The 17,085-nt window shown below is 35.2% G+C and overlaps 3 protein-coding genes across 6 annotated transcripts; 2 read left to right on the top strand and 1 right to left on the bottom strand.

The window, feature by feature from the left end:
- Nucleotides 1-6,866, top strand: LOC111808493. 4 transcript variants are annotated; one of them, XM_023694500.1, is made up of 13 exons: nt 1-182; nt 281-379; nt 1,257-1,341; nt 2,913-2,982; nt 3,422-3,482; nt 3,578-3,631; nt 4,218-4,374; nt 4,463-4,559; nt 4,813-4,922; nt 5,462-5,568; nt 6,256-6,366; nt 6,490-6,622; nt 6,765-6,866. In XM_023694500.1, the coding sequence occupies exons 1-12, from the start codon at nt 93-95 to the stop codon at nt 6,604-6,606; spliced, it is 1,158 nt and encodes a 385-aa protein (XP_023550268.1). In that variant the 5' UTR covers nt 1-92; the 3' UTR covers nt 6,607-6,622; nt 6,765-6,866. The 4 variants fall into 4 exon arrangements, with proteins under 4 accessions (XP_023550268.1, XP_023550267.1, XP_023550269.1 ...); XM_023694499.1 differs by having other exon boundaries at nt 6,490-6,866; XM_023694501.1 differs by lacking the exon at nt 2,913-2,982 and having other exon boundaries at nt 24-182; nt 6,490-6,866.
- A 3,063-nt stretch (nt 6,867-9,929) lies between these two features.
- LOC111808498 lies at nt 9,930-11,788 on the top strand. Its single transcript, XM_023694507.1, has 3 exons — nt 9,930-10,132; nt 10,224-10,429; nt 11,235-11,788. The coding sequence occupies exons 1-3, from the start codon at nt 10,040-10,042 to the stop codon at nt 11,542-11,544; spliced, it is 609 nt and encodes a 202-aa protein (XP_023550275.1). The 5' UTR covers nt 9,930-10,039; the 3' UTR covers nt 11,545-11,788.
- A 918-nt stretch (nt 11,789-12,706) lies between these two features.
- On the bottom strand, nt 12,707-17,079 carry LOC111808496. Its single transcript, XM_023694504.1, has 6 exons — nt 16,372-17,079; nt 15,727-15,938; nt 14,933-15,221; nt 14,731-14,816; nt 14,562-14,653; nt 12,707-13,384 (listed from the first exon to the last, which is right to left on the bottom strand). Exons 1-6 carry the CDS (start codon nt 16,693-16,695, stop codon nt 13,152-13,154), a joined length of 1,236 nt encoding a protein of 411 aa, XP_023550272.1. The 5' UTR covers nt 16,696-17,079; the 3' UTR covers nt 12,707-13,151.
- Between the last annotated feature and the right edge of the window lie 6 nt (nt 17,080-17,085).

Raw genomic sequence — 17,085 nt, forward strand, 5'->3', positions numbered from 1 at the left:
AGAAAAAAGAGAAAAAGATTGGGGATTCTCTGGTTTGGCATCGTTCCAGAGGAGGAAGAGCTGAAAGAGAGTGGACCGTGGAAGGAGAAGCGATGACGGATACGTTGGTCAAAGCTGCCGTCGATGCCATTCACTTGAGCCCTACTCAGGCTGTTCTCTACCTTTCCGGCGGCGCTTCTCAGGTCTCCATATAACTTCTTTATTTCATACACTTCTGCTTTGATTTCCGTTCATCACCATCTTCTTACTTGTATTCGGATTATTATATATGAACGATTAGGCCATAGGATGGTTGCTTTCAGTTCCTGGAGCTTCCGGTACAGTCCTCGAAGCTGTCGTACCTTACTCTAGGCCTTCCATGATCCAGTTACTCGGCAAGGTTAAGCACTGCCCTAAAGAATTCTTTATTGACGCTTAAATTTTCATAGTTGTGCGATGAATGAAATTTTTCATCGACTGGAACATCTGCGAGAATTGGTGGCTAAAGCTAGCTATAGCGAAAGAATTGTGCTGTAGTTAATGTCTATTTTACTATTTCTAGTCATAGCGGGGGACAAACTGAATGAAATCGACTGCAAAAGAAGATTGCAATTATGCATTCTTACTCATTTTAACTCGACATCTTTCTGGATATTTAACCTGCACCGGAGTTCATAGCGGCAGTCGAATTTGATTCTCATGGATGAAGTATCCTATATAAGGGTGATCCTGGTGCTTATAGTAGGGTCAATAGTTTTTTTTCCAATTTTGATGATTTTAAGGAGTTGATGAATTCTTATTAGTTTATTAAGGAAAGAAAATATGATGTATTAGATCAATTTGTAGAAGCAGCTAGCGTTGGCTATTCAAGGGTTTAAATGCTTGCCAAAGACTGTTGATCTTTCTATGGCTGTGTTCGAGTATGTTATCAATAGAAGGGCAGAAAATTAAGCTTTCTACCAAAATATCCTTGCAAATTGCAAATATTTAAAGGGAGTAATGGTTTCACTACAAACTAAAACCTCTTTCCAAGTTGTAGATCACATGAATATCTACAATATGTACCTAACGTTCTTGTCTACGGTTTTTGTAAGTTGAAATAATCATATGGGAACAGCTTTGAACTTGGGCAGCCTCGTTCTTCGAAGCACACTTTCAAGCTATTCTAGTTCTTGTCTAGGATACCTATAACCATCCAAATCATAATGGAAAAATCTCAATGAACAGTGTCAAATATGGCTAAAATCAATGCTGATACTTTTGTTTCTTTGCTGCAGGTTCCCTCTCAATGTTGTAGCCGAAAAACTGCTGAAGAAATGGCTTTGCTGGCTTATAATCGTGCTCTAAAGCTATCTAGGCCAGGTTTGTAACTGTTGTGAAATTCATCTCTATGGTATCCTGATACAATAAAAATATAAATTATTTCTTCTCTTATAGAAATTATGGAAGTTCATTTGAACACGATGAAAACTTGGTCCAATTTCATATCAAATACTTTTAAAGGCTATTTATCTTATACACATTTAAAATTTTTAGCTTGATACATCAAAATTCCAATACAATTACCCGTACACTATTCATCAATCAATTTGGGCATAGGACATAATTGCTATTTAATTGCCGGAAACTTGCTTTGACATTATTTGGAATTTCACTTGCTTACTTGTTTCTGCTATTTATCTCGAGTATTCTCCTTTTATACGTGTAGGAAAAAAACACAAGATATACATGATATTGTTTCTTATAATTGATAATTATTGGATCAATTAAAATTTATTTCCTGCTTTCTCTCTTACCAGGACTCTGATTTTTTAATTCAAAATTTGATTGTTAACATTTAAACTGGTTATCATTTATCTTTCATTAAAATTTAGTTTCTTTTGGCTTATTTGTGTATGTCAACACATGTTAGATGAACATTTTCTTTTCTTCTTTCTTTTTTTTTTCTTTTTTTAAAAAATCCTTTCCTCACTATGACATCCAATTTTTTCCATGGGTGAAGTCTTCTATTTGAAAAGTGTATAAAAAGATCAGGGTGATAAGAAATCCCCAATGAAAGAGGTACATTAGTAACATTCCCATTCTACATTGATCGAGAAAGTGGTGCAATTACAAACGTTCTTACATAAAACACTCTTAAGTACCAATTCTGGACTGTCCAAGATCAAAATGAAAAAGTCTAGATTGTTACTCATCCTTCTTCTTCCTCTTCTTTTGGGATCAACAAATGTAGGGGTAGAAGATTGAACTTTCAACCTCAAGGAAGGTAATAGGCATGTTTAGCTTGGATTGGAAAACATTCTAGGTGCTATTGAAAATTTTTGTTCTTCATTTCAATCGGAAAAAAGATATTGAAGCATTTTTCTGAAGCTCTCTTCCTTTATCCCAAAACCACCATCTCGACAGATGGATTGTAAAACGTTCTAGATGCTATTGAAAATTCTATCCTTCATTTCAATCCTAAAGGAGATATTGACGCATTTTTCTGAAGCACTATAAAACCACTATATCGATAGATACTTAGGAAGTTGACCATCAATGTCTCTACAGGTTTTTTGTCCTTTTACTTTGTTTCAATATTCACTTATATCAAAAGGTGCAAACAAAGGAGGTTGGGATTTAAAGGAAGCAGGCTGCCCCAATCGAAGATTGGGGCACGTGTAATGAAGTAAAGTTGCTATGGGTTGAATTTATTACACCCAAATATTTGTTGAATTGAATTCTTTTATTGTGTTTTAGGACCCAGTGTATATTGCAGCAGCAAACAAATGTTTGAAGTCTGGATTTTCATAATTGAAAATTTAGGTTCCAATGTGTTAAATGAGTGACAGTAAAAGAGTGCAATAAGTATTTCATGCTAACTATATTTGTCTAACGGAATTCTGTCACTGTGTTTCAATGAACTTGCCTTTATCTAGTGATCTGATTGACAGGTTATCCTGTTCTTGGTGTCGGTTTTACTGGTTCTTTGGCTACCACTCATCCAAAATTTGGTGATCACAGGTAGTTTGTCAAAGTTTCTATTGACTTGGATGCTTTCATGCTATATGTGGTTAGGACATCCATTAGGGCAGAAGTTAGGAAACTCGTACTACTAGTATCCTCTTACAATCACCTGTTTCTCTCCAAATCAGTCTAGCATTGGTGTTCAACAATGCAATCATATTTATGGTTTTTGTAAAACTGGTCTAGCACAAAATCGAATTAGGTGGAAATAGGTAATGGGCTGTTGCAGTTTGAGTAGGCCTAAATGATAAATGAAGTACAATTCCGTTCTTATGTAGTATGATGTGTAATAGCATGCAATACCTGCTTGTAGATTTTTCCCCCTATTTCAATATATGTCTTTTATATAAAGGTCATTTCACCTTAAAGTTTTTTGTTCACTGCCTCTTCTCTCTCTCTCTCTCTCTCTCTCTCTCTCTCTCTCTCNTATGTGTAGGATGCATATGTCAACAAGATTGTCTAACCGACGTTGGGTTTCCACAATCACACTGTCGAAGGTAATTTTTTAAAGAGAAGAGAATCTAATTCATCTAACCCTTTGGCTTTTAGGTCAATCATCTGATCTTTGTTAGTTATTACTTGATTATTTTAGGGTTTACGTACACGGGAGCAAGAGGAGATACTCTCAAGTCATCTTTTACTTGAGGTATGTTCAGGGATCTAAATGGTATCGTTGTCATCAGGCATCTCAACAGCTTATATATTCTTCTATTATTGTAGCTGAAGTGTATTCTTCATAAGAACATTTAGATGATGTAAAACTGAGTTGGGAGATATAGCTAAAAGATTAAATAGTGAGGTGGTAGTGTACAAAACAATGAGAGAGAATTGAAATTCGAGGGGGTAGGAGGTAGGAGGAGATAAACCTCATATATAAGTTGATAATTAATATCACTAAGCGTTCCATCAGGCAGTAGGAGCTGTAATTGATGGCTAAATCTAACCATAACAGGAAATTCTAATAAATTGAGCCTATAAATTTGGGAATACCCTAGTCAGTAGGATGCCTTAAAGCAACTCTAGTTTTAAAATTACTCTAAATTCCGGCTGATGCTATGCTGTATCAGATATACTTCATCCAATTTCTCATATAGATTTCTTGGAAAGCATATTTGTGCCAACGTGGAAACTGTAGTTTTTAGGCTTTTTATTTTTCTGAAAGTTGACTTTTAGTTTGGTTTCTTGCCAATATCATTAACATCTTAGTCAGCCTTTCTATTTTCTGGTCTTAGGCAATTGCTAGCGCATGTAAAGTTCCTGGAACCTTTGTTTCAGATTTGACTCGATCTGATTTATTAGAAGAATGTGAAACGCTATTCTCTGAGGATGAAGAACTAGAGCAACTTATAAGCGGGGAAGTTTGCTTTAAGGTCTATCCATTTTTAAGGGGTAAAATTTCTATTGATTTGAATGGGTTATATATGGTGGCAGCTAAAATTTTCAAGAGCTCATATCAATTATTATTATTATTTTGCAGAGACCTTTACAACAGATGCAGAAAGAAAAATAATACTCTCTGGTTCTTTTAATCCGTTGCACGATGGTCACGTCAAGCTTTTAGAGGTTGCAACCAGGTATGTAGAGTTGTTTAATATTTTTTAAATTTACGATAATTCTCTTTGCCTAGACTCACTCTTGACCAACATCCAATATATTTGGGAAGCTACATCAACCCCATGAAATCTACCAGATATTGAAGTAGAAAATTAAGAGAATAGGGACGCCATAATGAGGCTGATAGACTCTTTAAAGAACTCTTTTCCAGATCTTAAGTCGATAATTTTCTCCCTAGTTCCTCGATATCTGAACTTTCTTATATTTGTACAGCATTTGTGGTGGTGGGTATCCTTGTTTTGAATTATCGGCTGTGAATGCTGACAAACCACCCCTATCAGTATCACAGATCAAAGATCGTGTCGAGCAATTTAAAAAAGTTGGTGAGTCTTGTTTCAAGAATGTTCCCTATTTCATATGCTGTATTTTAGGTTAAATTATCAAATACTTGAGTTTCAATTATAAATTATGCCCAAATGATGAGTGGAAATTGATGTAGCTAAGATCGATGTTACTACTCATTTAAACTCAAACCATCATGGATATCATTCATAGTACTTACAAAATCAATTTTTGCATATTATGATGTTGTAAATAATGTTATATGCTTCCCAGTTTTTACACACTAGCCATTATGTCAATTTTCTATCTACCATTCTAATAGAAAAACTTTTCAGATGCGATAGTAAAAATGATAGTCTGAAGGTACCTTTGAGATACAATTGAAACCTATCTCAAAGTTAAAAAGGGATATTTTGCAGAATTTACCCCATAATTTCTGTGGCTTTTCAGTTGTACCAGAGCTGTTTCCTTTTCTTCTTCTTTTTTTTTTCCTTCTATTTATTTATTATTATTGCTTGCAAAAGAAAGAGGACATTGATTAAGGTGAATATTTACCTTTCAATTTTAATCTGCGTGGCAGGAAAGTCAGTAATCATTTCTAATCAGCCTTACTTTTACAAGAAAGCCGAACTTTTCCCTGGTAGTGCCTTTGTTATTGGTGCTGACACTGCAGTAAGGTTGATAGATGTAAGTTTCGACTAGTGGAACTATATTTATGTTTCTTCTCATCGAACCGTTTTCTGATTTAACATATTACGAGAGAATAACTTCACTTCCTTTCCTCCAAACGTGAACTTCTGTTTGGTGCTTTTTCCCCACATTATCTTGTCCTTTGGTGTGCTTTTGTTCTTTTTATATTTTAGGCTAGAAAGCAGGTCTTAAGAAACCCAACATAAATACTATAGAATATATGTAATGGCACAGGTCATAACGCACCATCTGTTAATGCTGCCATCACTAATTTCCTCTATTGATTGTTATTTCCTATAGTTTGTTTGATGATAATTTTATTTTTAGAAATTTAGCTTATGAATATGTTATAGAATATTAAGTTGTATGATAGTCTCCTGAGTTCTAAAGATACAAGAACAAGTCCAAAAATAGTACGCATATGAAAACAATCAAATCGATATGTTCTTTGTTAAGTTTTTCCCTTTTCAAGAATACTCTTGAAATCTTTAATCAAATTTTGGGACTGAGAATTTTTTTTGCTTTTCAAAATTTCTTTGAATGATGTTTGAAGACAGAAGACAAATAATAAAAAGGCTATGAAATGGCCCTCTTGATTTCACTTTTCAGTATATTCTCTCCTTAATGGCAGTGTAAATCTGATGCAACCCTACATTGCTTACATGGTTTTCCATTGATGTGCAGCCCAAATACTATGATGGGGATTACAAGAAGATGCTGGAAATTTTGCTCCGAATCAAGAACACTGGGGCGACGTTCCTTGTTGGTGGTCGAAACATAAATGGCGTTTTCAAAGTACGTAAGCTTGAGTGATTTATAGGAAGTTTATATATTACCTTTTGTTTCCTTTGCCTACAAATTGAGAATTTATCCTGATGCTCCTTTTTCTTCGCCATTGTTACTAATGGTGTCATTCAGGTTCTTGAAGATGTTGAGATTCCACAAGAGCTAAGAGACATGTTTATCTCAATACCTGCAGACAAATTTCGTATGGACATTTCCTCCACCCAAATAAGAAAACAACTTGGAATTTAATCTTCTAGGTGATTAGGTAAAGAACAATTAAACTTCTTTAAAAGGAAATCTATTTTACTTCTAGTTTCATAGTATGTACAGTTTGCTTAAATATATTTTACATTGGTGTAAAGATTAGATCATTTTTGGCATTCAAGGATTTAAATTGCTTGTTTTAGGACTATCAGCATACCCAGAATACTATTTTCAGTGGTGACTCATGAAGTCATAAATGAATGGTTTATAACTATATTCTGATGCTTATTTTATTTTTTATTAAATCTAAAGTGTAAAAGTGTACCATTTGGTGCATTATTTGAAAATTGTTCTAACTTTGGTCTTTAAATTTGGGATGTCAAGTCATTTTAATTATGCATTCTTCATTAATTATTTATTAAAAGGGTTTTTTTTTTTTCTTTGAAATTTAACTGGCTTTCATTCATTTGGGTTACGTGGACATACATTTGTTCATCAAATCAACAAACAAAAGATATGTGAAATCAATAAAATGTGCAATGTTTGGCATATGTGTTACCACACTCTCAATGCAAATAATAGCTTGGCCCTTTTGGCCTCATCGCAAATAATAGCTTGGCCCTTTTGGCCTCATCGCAAATAATAGCTTGGCCCTTTTGGCCTCATCATTGGGTCCGGCGAGGGTGCCCCTCGCAAATAATAGCTTGGCCCTTTTGGCCTCATCATTGGGTCCGGCGAGGGTGCCCCTGAGAAATACAACTCCCGTTCATGTTGATGATTGATTGGGTCCGGCGAGGGTGCCCCTGAGAAATACAACTCCCGTTCATGTTGATGATTGATTGGGTCCGGCGAGGGTGCCCCTGAGAAATACAACTCCCGTTCATGTTGATGATTGATTGGGTCCGGCGAGGGTGCCCCTGAGAAATACAACTCCCGTTCATGTTGATGATTGATTGGGTCCGGCGAGGGTGCCCCTGAGAAATACAACTCCCGTTCATGTTGATGATTGATTGGGTCCGGCGAGGGTGCCCCTGAGAAATACAACTCCCGTTCATGTTGATGATTGATGGAGTGGTACAATACAACTTGGGTCCGGCCAGGGTGCCCTTGAGAAATACAACTCCCGTTCATGTTGATGATTGATGGAGTGGTACAATACAACTTCCGTTCATGTTGACGATTGATGGAGTGGTACAATACAACTTCCGTTCATGTTGACGATTGATGGAGTGGTACAATACAACTCCCGTTCATGTTGACGATTGATGGAGTGGTACAATACAAACTCCCGTTCATGTTGACGATTGATGTAGTGGTATATGGAGTGAATACAACTCCCGTTCATGTTGACGAAGATTGATGGAGTGGTATGTGTAGATGAGTTAATCTCAATTGTTTGGATGATAAATTTTTCAAACTCAAAAAACATTTATTAAATAATGAATTCAACTTAAACATTTATTAAATAATGAATTCAACTCAATCCTTAATCATAACATTTTTTGAATTGGGTTGGTTCTAGTTGTTTGAATGATTTATTCAATTTTTTTAATAAAAATAAAATATCTATTTATTTATTTTTAAACATTTAATTAAAATTTTCAACTCAATTTTAATATATATTTGTTAAAACTAACTCCCTTTAACACGGAGAACAAATAATCAAAACAATAATTGTTAACTAAAAATAAAATTAATATATGTATATATAATTGTATCACAACTAAAAATATATATTTAAAAATTAATAATAAATTTTGATTTATTCGGTCTAATTCATTTTTTTTTAATACCCTAAATTAAATTAATGTACATAAAATATTGTTGGGCTCTAGTTGAGACAATTTCGTGGTTAGGTTGATTGTCCAGCCTTTAGATCGGCCGCATTAGCCAAATAATTCTTTTTCAAAATTATTAGTGTTTGGTTAAAGTTTTTGGAAGGATTGATAATGTCTTTGACTAAGAAATCATTTTTTTTATAATCAAACATAATATTAGATATTGTGTTTTAATAAAACGATTTATTTTTATTTTTATACGAAATATATCTATAAATTTTTTAAAAATATCGCATATATCTATTAGACACAAAATTAAAAATTTAAAAACATATCTGACACTGAAAGTTCAATAACGTGCTAAAAAGTTTTGAAAACTGTTCCGACCTAATCAACCAAAAAGTATTTATAGTTAGAATAGATTTATTCGTAATTTTTAAAATATATTTTTCAAAATATCTAAATATTAATTTTTAAAATATCTAGACAAATACTCATACAATCATTTTTGGTGAAACTAAAATATAAAAATAATAATTTGTAATTAACCAGAAATATCTTAGATATTTTAGAGTTAGAATTATTTATAACCCAGTGGAATTGAGAAGCTGATAGGCTAAAAGATCTACATGAGCCCACCTCCTACATATTATATATATATATATACACATATATTATGTATAGTAACTAGAAGATCCATACCATTTTCTGCAAAGTCGAAAAGCTTAACATAGGAGAACAAAAATAATTGACGTGTCAAACGACATTGAAGATATAACTATTGTTGTTTGTGTGATGTCATCCCGAGAAGGAGGCATATGGAGGAACTCCCAACCTAAATTCACTTTTGCTTCACTGTCTGTCTTTAAGTGTTTTATCCAACGAACTATGAATAGTATTAGGTAACCAAAGTTGGATCTTGATTCATTAACGATGGTTAGCATCATACAATTTTGTTAAGGATGAGAAACATGTAAGTGGAACCGAAAGTCCAATTTTCATTAATGTTCACAACCTTCAGATAGAATTCAACTAACTAAATCGAAATAAGAGAAAATACACTGCTAACCAAATCCTGAAAATAAAATAAAATATACTAAATTTGTTAATAAATTTTTTTAAACTAATTCTTAAAATATTAAGAAATTTGATTTAAGATTTTTAAACTAATTCTTAAAATATTAAGAAATTTGATTTAAGATATTAAAAATTTTATGTTAAATTAAAAAATTTAGAAAAATCTAGTTATTACTTTTATTTATATATATGTATATATTTATTTATTTATTTGAAACGACAACCCCATTCAATTCATTAAATATCCAAATCATGAACTCACACCAACCCTTTATTGAATTAAATGAAAATAATAATAAATTTAAATTTAAATTTAATTCAATAGAAAAAATTAGAATTTAAATGCATAAAATATTAAATTTAAATTTTTTTAGTTTATACACTTCCAAATTTTGGGTATGAAAATTCCTACTTATATCAAATTAAAATAATATTTTTTACCAAAGAAATAAAAAATAAAATAAAAACAAAAAAGGAAAAGTAAATATAGAAAATAAAGTAAAAACAAAAAACATCCAAAGCAATGATATGTATTATTTCTACTGACAACAATAGAACTGGCAGTGGCCGCCGCTGATCAGAGACCTCACTGGAGTTGGATTACAACCGCAATAACGACAATAATGGCTACTTCTTTGGCCTCCGTAGCTATAATCGCTTCTCTGCATCTAATTGCCTTCGTCTTCGCCATCGGAGCTGAAATGCGCCGGAGCACGGTATCTCTTCCGCTCTTTTCTGATTTTTCTGTGGATTTAGGCTTCTGTAAGCTTCTAACTTCTTGTTTGTGTGCGTTTATGGGCCCTGAAGGCAACGGTACAGCCAGATGAGTACGACGAGACTACTCACTGCGTCTATGACTCCGATGCGTCGACGGTGTACGGTCTTGTGGCGTTTGGTTTGCTATTGATTAGCCACACAGTACTTATGGTTGTCACGAGGTGTCTCTGCTGTGGTAAAGGCTTGAAAAGCGGAGGATCCACCGTCTGTGCCATCATCCTCTTCATCGTTTCCTGGTATTTTTCTATTTCTTCTCTCTCTGGTTGTTTGTAAATCGATATCTCGAATTGAATAGAATATTTGTGAGAAATTATTGCGGTTCTTAAATTATACTCGAACCTACCGACGGATCCATTCATCTAGACTTCCCCTAATCCTGTTTCTAGTTATGTGAATCATTTGGCCTAGAATTTTGAACTGTTTTGATTAAAGTTTCTGCAGATTGGAGAGCTTGTCTCTAAAATCTTGGCATGGCCTTTACTTTCGAGATCATTTCTTGATCCCACTGCTTTTGCTCAAATCTAAATAATCTTGTGATAGAATTCCATTCAGAAGAACTTCACCAATTCAGCTTAAGATGGGATGAAAATGAAATTCTTGATTGTCGAAAAAGTACTATAATCCTATTCTAGTGATTCTTGGTTTGTCCAAATATCTGTTTCAGCATTCATTTTCAGTACTGACTAACTGAACATCATGGACTGAATATGTCTTGAGTTGATGAATTATGTTTCTGCTTAGTTGCTTTCACCATAAATGGATTCTTCGTTTTGCTTAAAATGTTTGTATGAGGATATGATTGAGAGACTCTTGTACAGTTTGGGATTATGAACTGATGCTAACTGTCACGGTCCTACATTTTTTACCGTGCAGCGTGGTGATCGTGACACGCTCACGACCAGCCTTAAAGGGAATTAAGCCCCATAGTTAGGTTGTGACACTAACTGTTGAATCCAAATCGAAAATTCTAAGTTGATTCATCGTGGTAAACCCAATCTGTTTCATATGTTCTTAGAGCTAAATTTTGAGAAATGAATCTAGGCATCTCTTATTGGGAGCTGAGTCTTTGTTGCTAGCTGGGTCTGTGAGGAATGCCTACCACACCAAGTTCAGAGGAGCATTGCCGATCAAGAACTTGTCGTGCTCCATGCTTCGGCGCGGGGTGTTCGCCGCTGCAGCAGCCTTGACATTTCTGTCATTGGTGTTTTCAATACTTTACTACATAGCGCACTCCAGAGCTGATACAGGAGGCTGGCAGAAGCACCAGAATGAAGGTGTTGGCATGGTGCCCCCTAGTTTTTCAGGGCACGAGCAGCACGATCGATCAACGGGAGGATTCGAGAAGGCTTAGCCTAGCCATGGCAGGATTTGATTATTAGAAGTTGCAGCAGACTCAATGTTGATTAGAGTTTTTATGGTGGGAAAACACAGGTTGAACCAAAATGTCAAGTTCTTGTTGCTAAATTATAAAGATGTAAAGTGGTTTCAAAACATAATTCAGGTGTGAAAAATGTAGCTTTTATATCATATCTGCTGTGGTTTTTAACTGCCTCCAACATTCAATGTTTATCTGAATTTTGAACCATTTATTTTTATTTTTTATTTCTTAAAGCACAGGTTATCGTTAGGCGAACACAACTCTCCACAATAGTATGATATTGTTCACTTTGAGCATAAGCTCTTATGGTTTTGTTTTGGACTTCCCCAAAAGGTCTCATACCAATGGAGATAGTATTCTTTGTTTTGCTTTGAACTTCCTTAAAAGACCTCAATGGAAATAGTATTCATTTTGTTTTGCTTTGAACTATCTTAAAAGACCTCAATGGAAATAGTATTCATTGATTATAAGTCATTGGGAGACAAATTTTAGAAAACAAAATGCTTATTGTCTAAAATAAAATGCTTATTGAAAGGAACCTCGAATATGAACCAAACACTAACAATTATAAATAATTTTTTACAGAAAGAAAGCACTTTGAGGCCTCTACAACCACTTTTAAAAGGGGCATTACAACATACATACAATGGATTCAAATTGAAAACAACAACAAATGCAAGGCATTCATGAAACAGTAATAGAAATTAAGTATGGGCACAGCCAAGCCAATATATGATGCAGGCAGCTATATCATTATTTGATACACAACAACAACAACAAGTTTGTTTGAAACACCTAAACAATGGGATCAAACCTGCATAAAAGATTCACCCCTTCTCCATTCAAACAAAAACAAACAAGGAACACAGTGATAGAGCTTGAATAATGGCATGGTTCATTGATAACGAAGCTCTTCATAGTAAAATTATACAGTTTTCAATAGCAACTAAGGAGCATAACCAACATTCAAATACATTGGAGCGGGGGGGATCCACATAAGCTACCTTAGCTTACTCCTACCATAACCTTCCTATCAAAAATCCTCTCCATAGTTTACACTCTAAACATCTTCATCAGCACACTAAAAAGGGCCTCTTTTTCTTTTTTTTTTTTTTCTTTTTCATTTTCTTTTCTTTTTTCCTTNTTTCATTTCACCTACAGTTAATAACTTATTAAAAAGAACTTTCAGTAACTAAAGAGAAAAAAGAGAGGATAAAACCTGCTAGGCAGCACAAGCAGCAAGTATCACCAACTTTGGGGGCAATGTTTTTGCTACACTCTTCTACATCTTCATCCAACTGTTTTTTTTTTTTTTTGCTTTTTCTTTATTGCTTTTTTCCCTTTTTGACCTTTGTCTGAACTTTTCTCAATTCGTCATCTACCAACCTCACCACCATCCCATCACAAACTGTTGTTATTTTCACCATCCCATCACAAACTCTTCCTTTTTTCCTTTTCATTTCCATTTCCATTTTCTGAAGTAGAACAGCATCACAAAGAGAAAATTACGACACGGTACTGAATTATGATATCTTGACTTCCCACCTTTAGGTTTATGGATTGTAGATGTTGCAAGGATTTCACCGTCGGCTGAAGAAGATGAAGTCGGGGTGATTTACGCAACGTTCTCTTAACCAATCCTCGGCGTCCTGCAAAAGTGAATTTGCCAATTGCCACTCATATCCGCCATTTGGAGTCCATAAAGACCCTCTAAACTTGTATGAAGCTAGACCAAAAACTGGTAGGGACATCCTAGGAATACCATCTATATCACTAGGATACGTTACTACAGGACCTTGAACACTACGTGCCCCTGTAAATAAGATATATGAAGGAATTAGTATCGAAGGATTTAAGAAGCAAACCAACATGAAGAGGCCAATCATTTTATCAACAATTTGGATACAACTACCCCAGATGCAATTATATTTGTAAATTCGCAATGTTGCATGAAGAAATAGAACTTGTCTGAAAGTTAGAACCATGAGGAGCCAATTACCACATAATTAACAGTTTATTGAAATTTCCATCGCAACAAATAACAGCCAAGACATAAAAATCAGAACTCAATGGACGTTGGTTTTCGTCAAACAGGTCCAATGTGCGGGCCAAATCTTTCACACACAACTATTTAAAAAACAAGCCATTGTGATATGATATAAAAAAGGCTCGGATATCAAATGGGAAAATAACCCTAGCAAAATGAAATAATGAACCTTTTCGGTATGTGAATCCCCAATTCACCAACACTACCACTCCAAAATCGATTTGATATCACTCTAAGGATTAGGTTCGACATAGATTGCCTTAAAATCAAAACTCCTAAGTCAATAATAAGTTCTTTTTTCTCAAAATTCAAACACTCCACAAGATGGGAAAATTAATCATATTTAACTGTATTTGGCATGCAACTGAATACATGAATTGCAAAATTCAAGAAGCTTTCTTAAGCTAAGTTTGAAGGAAAAAGTGCAAAGACTAAAACTCAATTCATCAGTATCTATTCTTACAACCTAATACTCAAGCTTTAAATAGCTTCCCAAAATCCTAAATGCAAGTCACATCATCGAGCAAATCAAAATGACTCAAACAATCATACTTAATGTCATAAAAAGGATAAAATTACATCAAAATTATAAAAAAAAATATATGAATAATAATCTAATGTCCTTCACGGTTCATATCAATTGGTATTTCCATTCTTAAGATACCAAGTCGTCCATGAATACTTGAATGAAGAGCACCAGTTTATAAATAAAAACCATTTCAACAGAAAGTCGGAGACTAATCTCCACACAAGTTGGAGTAAATAACATAGAAAAACAATAAATTTAGCTATGAAAATTGGATCCCTTATAAAATAGTTCCAATGAAGAAAAAGATGAAAATGGAGGGGGAGGGGGGAGGGGTAAAGACATTATATAGAGCAAACGAAAGAAAGCATTACACACAAAATATTAGTCGTTTAAGAAGAAAGAAGCTACAATTACCTCCCATTGGCGTAGACAAATAATGGAAGGTGAGGAAGCAGGCATCTAGATCCCTTAATGTTGGTCCAGTTGGAATCCTGTAAATTGGATACCTACAAATGAACCACCAAAGCACAAGTGATAAGTGCATGAATAAAAAGTCCTATTAGGTTCAAGGCTTTGACAGTACCATGCCACAGAAAACCAACTGGAAGGCAATAGATCACAACTTCGTAATGTCTTGAGCTCAGGGAACCGAAAGGCAAGATCTGATACCTGGAGAAAGTATCAAAACTAGAGTAAGGTTACAAGAGCTGAAAAGAAAGAACTAGGGTATTTTATTTTCGTCTGATTCCAATAGGGGGAGCTGTTCTGTTAAAGCATTAACTTGCCTTATCTGCCAAAGGTTCCCGACTATAAGGCAAATCACGTTCAAGATGCTCAAATAGTAACTGGCCTTGAGAATTAAGAGATTCAGCCTCATCACTAGAACAGTCTTCTTGAAGTCCAATTAGCTGATCCCGCAAAGATAACCTCTCCATTCTACGAGAAAGCTCAGAAGACAAATGGTGATGATTGAGTTGATTCCCCGTGTATTTTAGTCCTCGTTCAGGTTCTGAATCACTACTACCATCACTACTAGAATCTCTGAAATCACTATCACTGTCCTCACCTGGTTGCCTACACCACATAGGTCCATGTTCAAATTACTAAAGTATTCAGCATATTAAGCACCAACTCAATGTTAAACTTCAAACACTAAACCAACCCATTCGATAAATCAAAGTACGTTATCCTTAAAACCGAAGCAGTGAACTTATGGAGGGATTTAATTGGATTTTTATGACACCAAACCAGGAAGAATTGATCACAATCTAATACAATGCTTGGCTCTTAGCACCTTCACCAGGTTGTACTTCCCAAACTTATTACGTATTGCAACTTATAACATGGCCGAACCAAATATTAGCTATCACCTCCAATAGTTCTTTTGACCAAGAAAAATCCATGAACGGCCCAGTAACCATTCTAATTATTACGTATGGTTAGACCAAGAAACATATATACATTCAGAGAAACTGGCCCTCAACTTGAAAAATTGGTTATATTTCGCCAGTAAATCATACTAACAGCTTATCAAAATTTAATGTACTAGACAGAATATATTTCCAGTGAACAAGAATACCTCGACTTCGCAGAGGACTTCAAGGATTCACCATATATCTGTATACCAGATAAATATGGTACATAATACTGGACAACACTGTCACTGTCGTTTAATACAAGAGGCACACCTGCGCCATAGGCACTCCATTCCTTAAAAGACTCCCACAAATCACCTAGGACGAAGTATGGTTGCAATTCCGCGTCACAGGTTCTCCAACCCTTCACCGTTGTCTGCAATGAAATACAATTGGAGACGAAATCAGGGGAGCTGTTGATTATTAAGGTCATTGATCGAGGCGTTGAAGTTGATCCTAGCTATGAAAAATGACCCCTCATCGATCATCGATGAACTTGAGGTGATAGAGAAGAACATTAAGAAATACAAGAAAAGGAAAGCAATTAAAATTTCCACCGGAATCTGCATATTGCAAACTGGATTTTTTCTTCACATAATCTTTTATATGTCGTATGGCTCAGAGTTGTAACAGAGAACTTAAACATCGAACAGTAAAACAAATTGTGGCCGCTAATTAGAGGTAGGAGGGCCATACTGAGAGTCGCAAAAGGTAAAAATTAAAAATATTTGGAAATCAACTTTTTCATACTAAGGAAAACAAAATCCCAGCCAAGGGAAAAAAGAAACCCAATTCCGATAGGTTCAAACCTTTGAGGGGTACTGTGCAGGTACAGATGGCGCGATTGACTGCAAGAACCGCTCGAGATTACTCAGCGACGATACGACTGGCTCAAAAGCCGACATCGCAATGGATTTAGGGAGCTCTTCACACCCATCGCCGTATTCGGTTTCTCTAATCACCGAGGACACCGTGGTCGGTTTAAGAACAGGGGATTGGCTAGCAGAAACGTCGCTCTGAGCTCTCCGGAGCTGATCATTTTGACGGCCCTGATGCGCCCTACGAGCTTTTGTCGGATTGTAAAACCTATCGTCACCACAACCACGACCAAACTGCAAGCCTGCACCTAACATTATATTTCGAAAACCAAACGAAAAAAGTGGCTCCAGAAAATGACGATCGACAGTCGTAGAATCCTCAATAAAAGTCAACGAAATGCAAAAGCAACAATCTCGCTGGAGACTAATCGGATAAGAATCAAAATCCCCAAGCACAGAAGAGTACGATTGATTGCAAGATAAAATTAGAGAGACAATCCGCGGCGAAAAATGTGAGAGACGAAAAACAGAGCCCTCTGTGATTCGTCAAAAAGGAAAAAACAAAACAATGGATGAATCGAATGGGAGAAGATGATTTCGAATGCGAAAACCTTACAGAGATTGAGACGCCATGGATCTAAAACACAGAAGGAGGGTTCCAATGGCGTCGAAACAGAGAGAGAGAGAGAGAGAGAGAGAGAGAGA

Source organism: Cucurbita pepo, chromosome LG13, assembly GCF_002806865.2.
Source record: "Cucurbita pepo subsp. pepo cultivar mu-cu-16 chromosome LG13, ASM280686v2, whole genome shotgun sequence".
NCBI classification, from domain to species: Eukaryota; Viridiplantae; Streptophyta; class Magnoliopsida; order Cucurbitales; family Cucurbitaceae; genus Cucurbita; species Cucurbita pepo.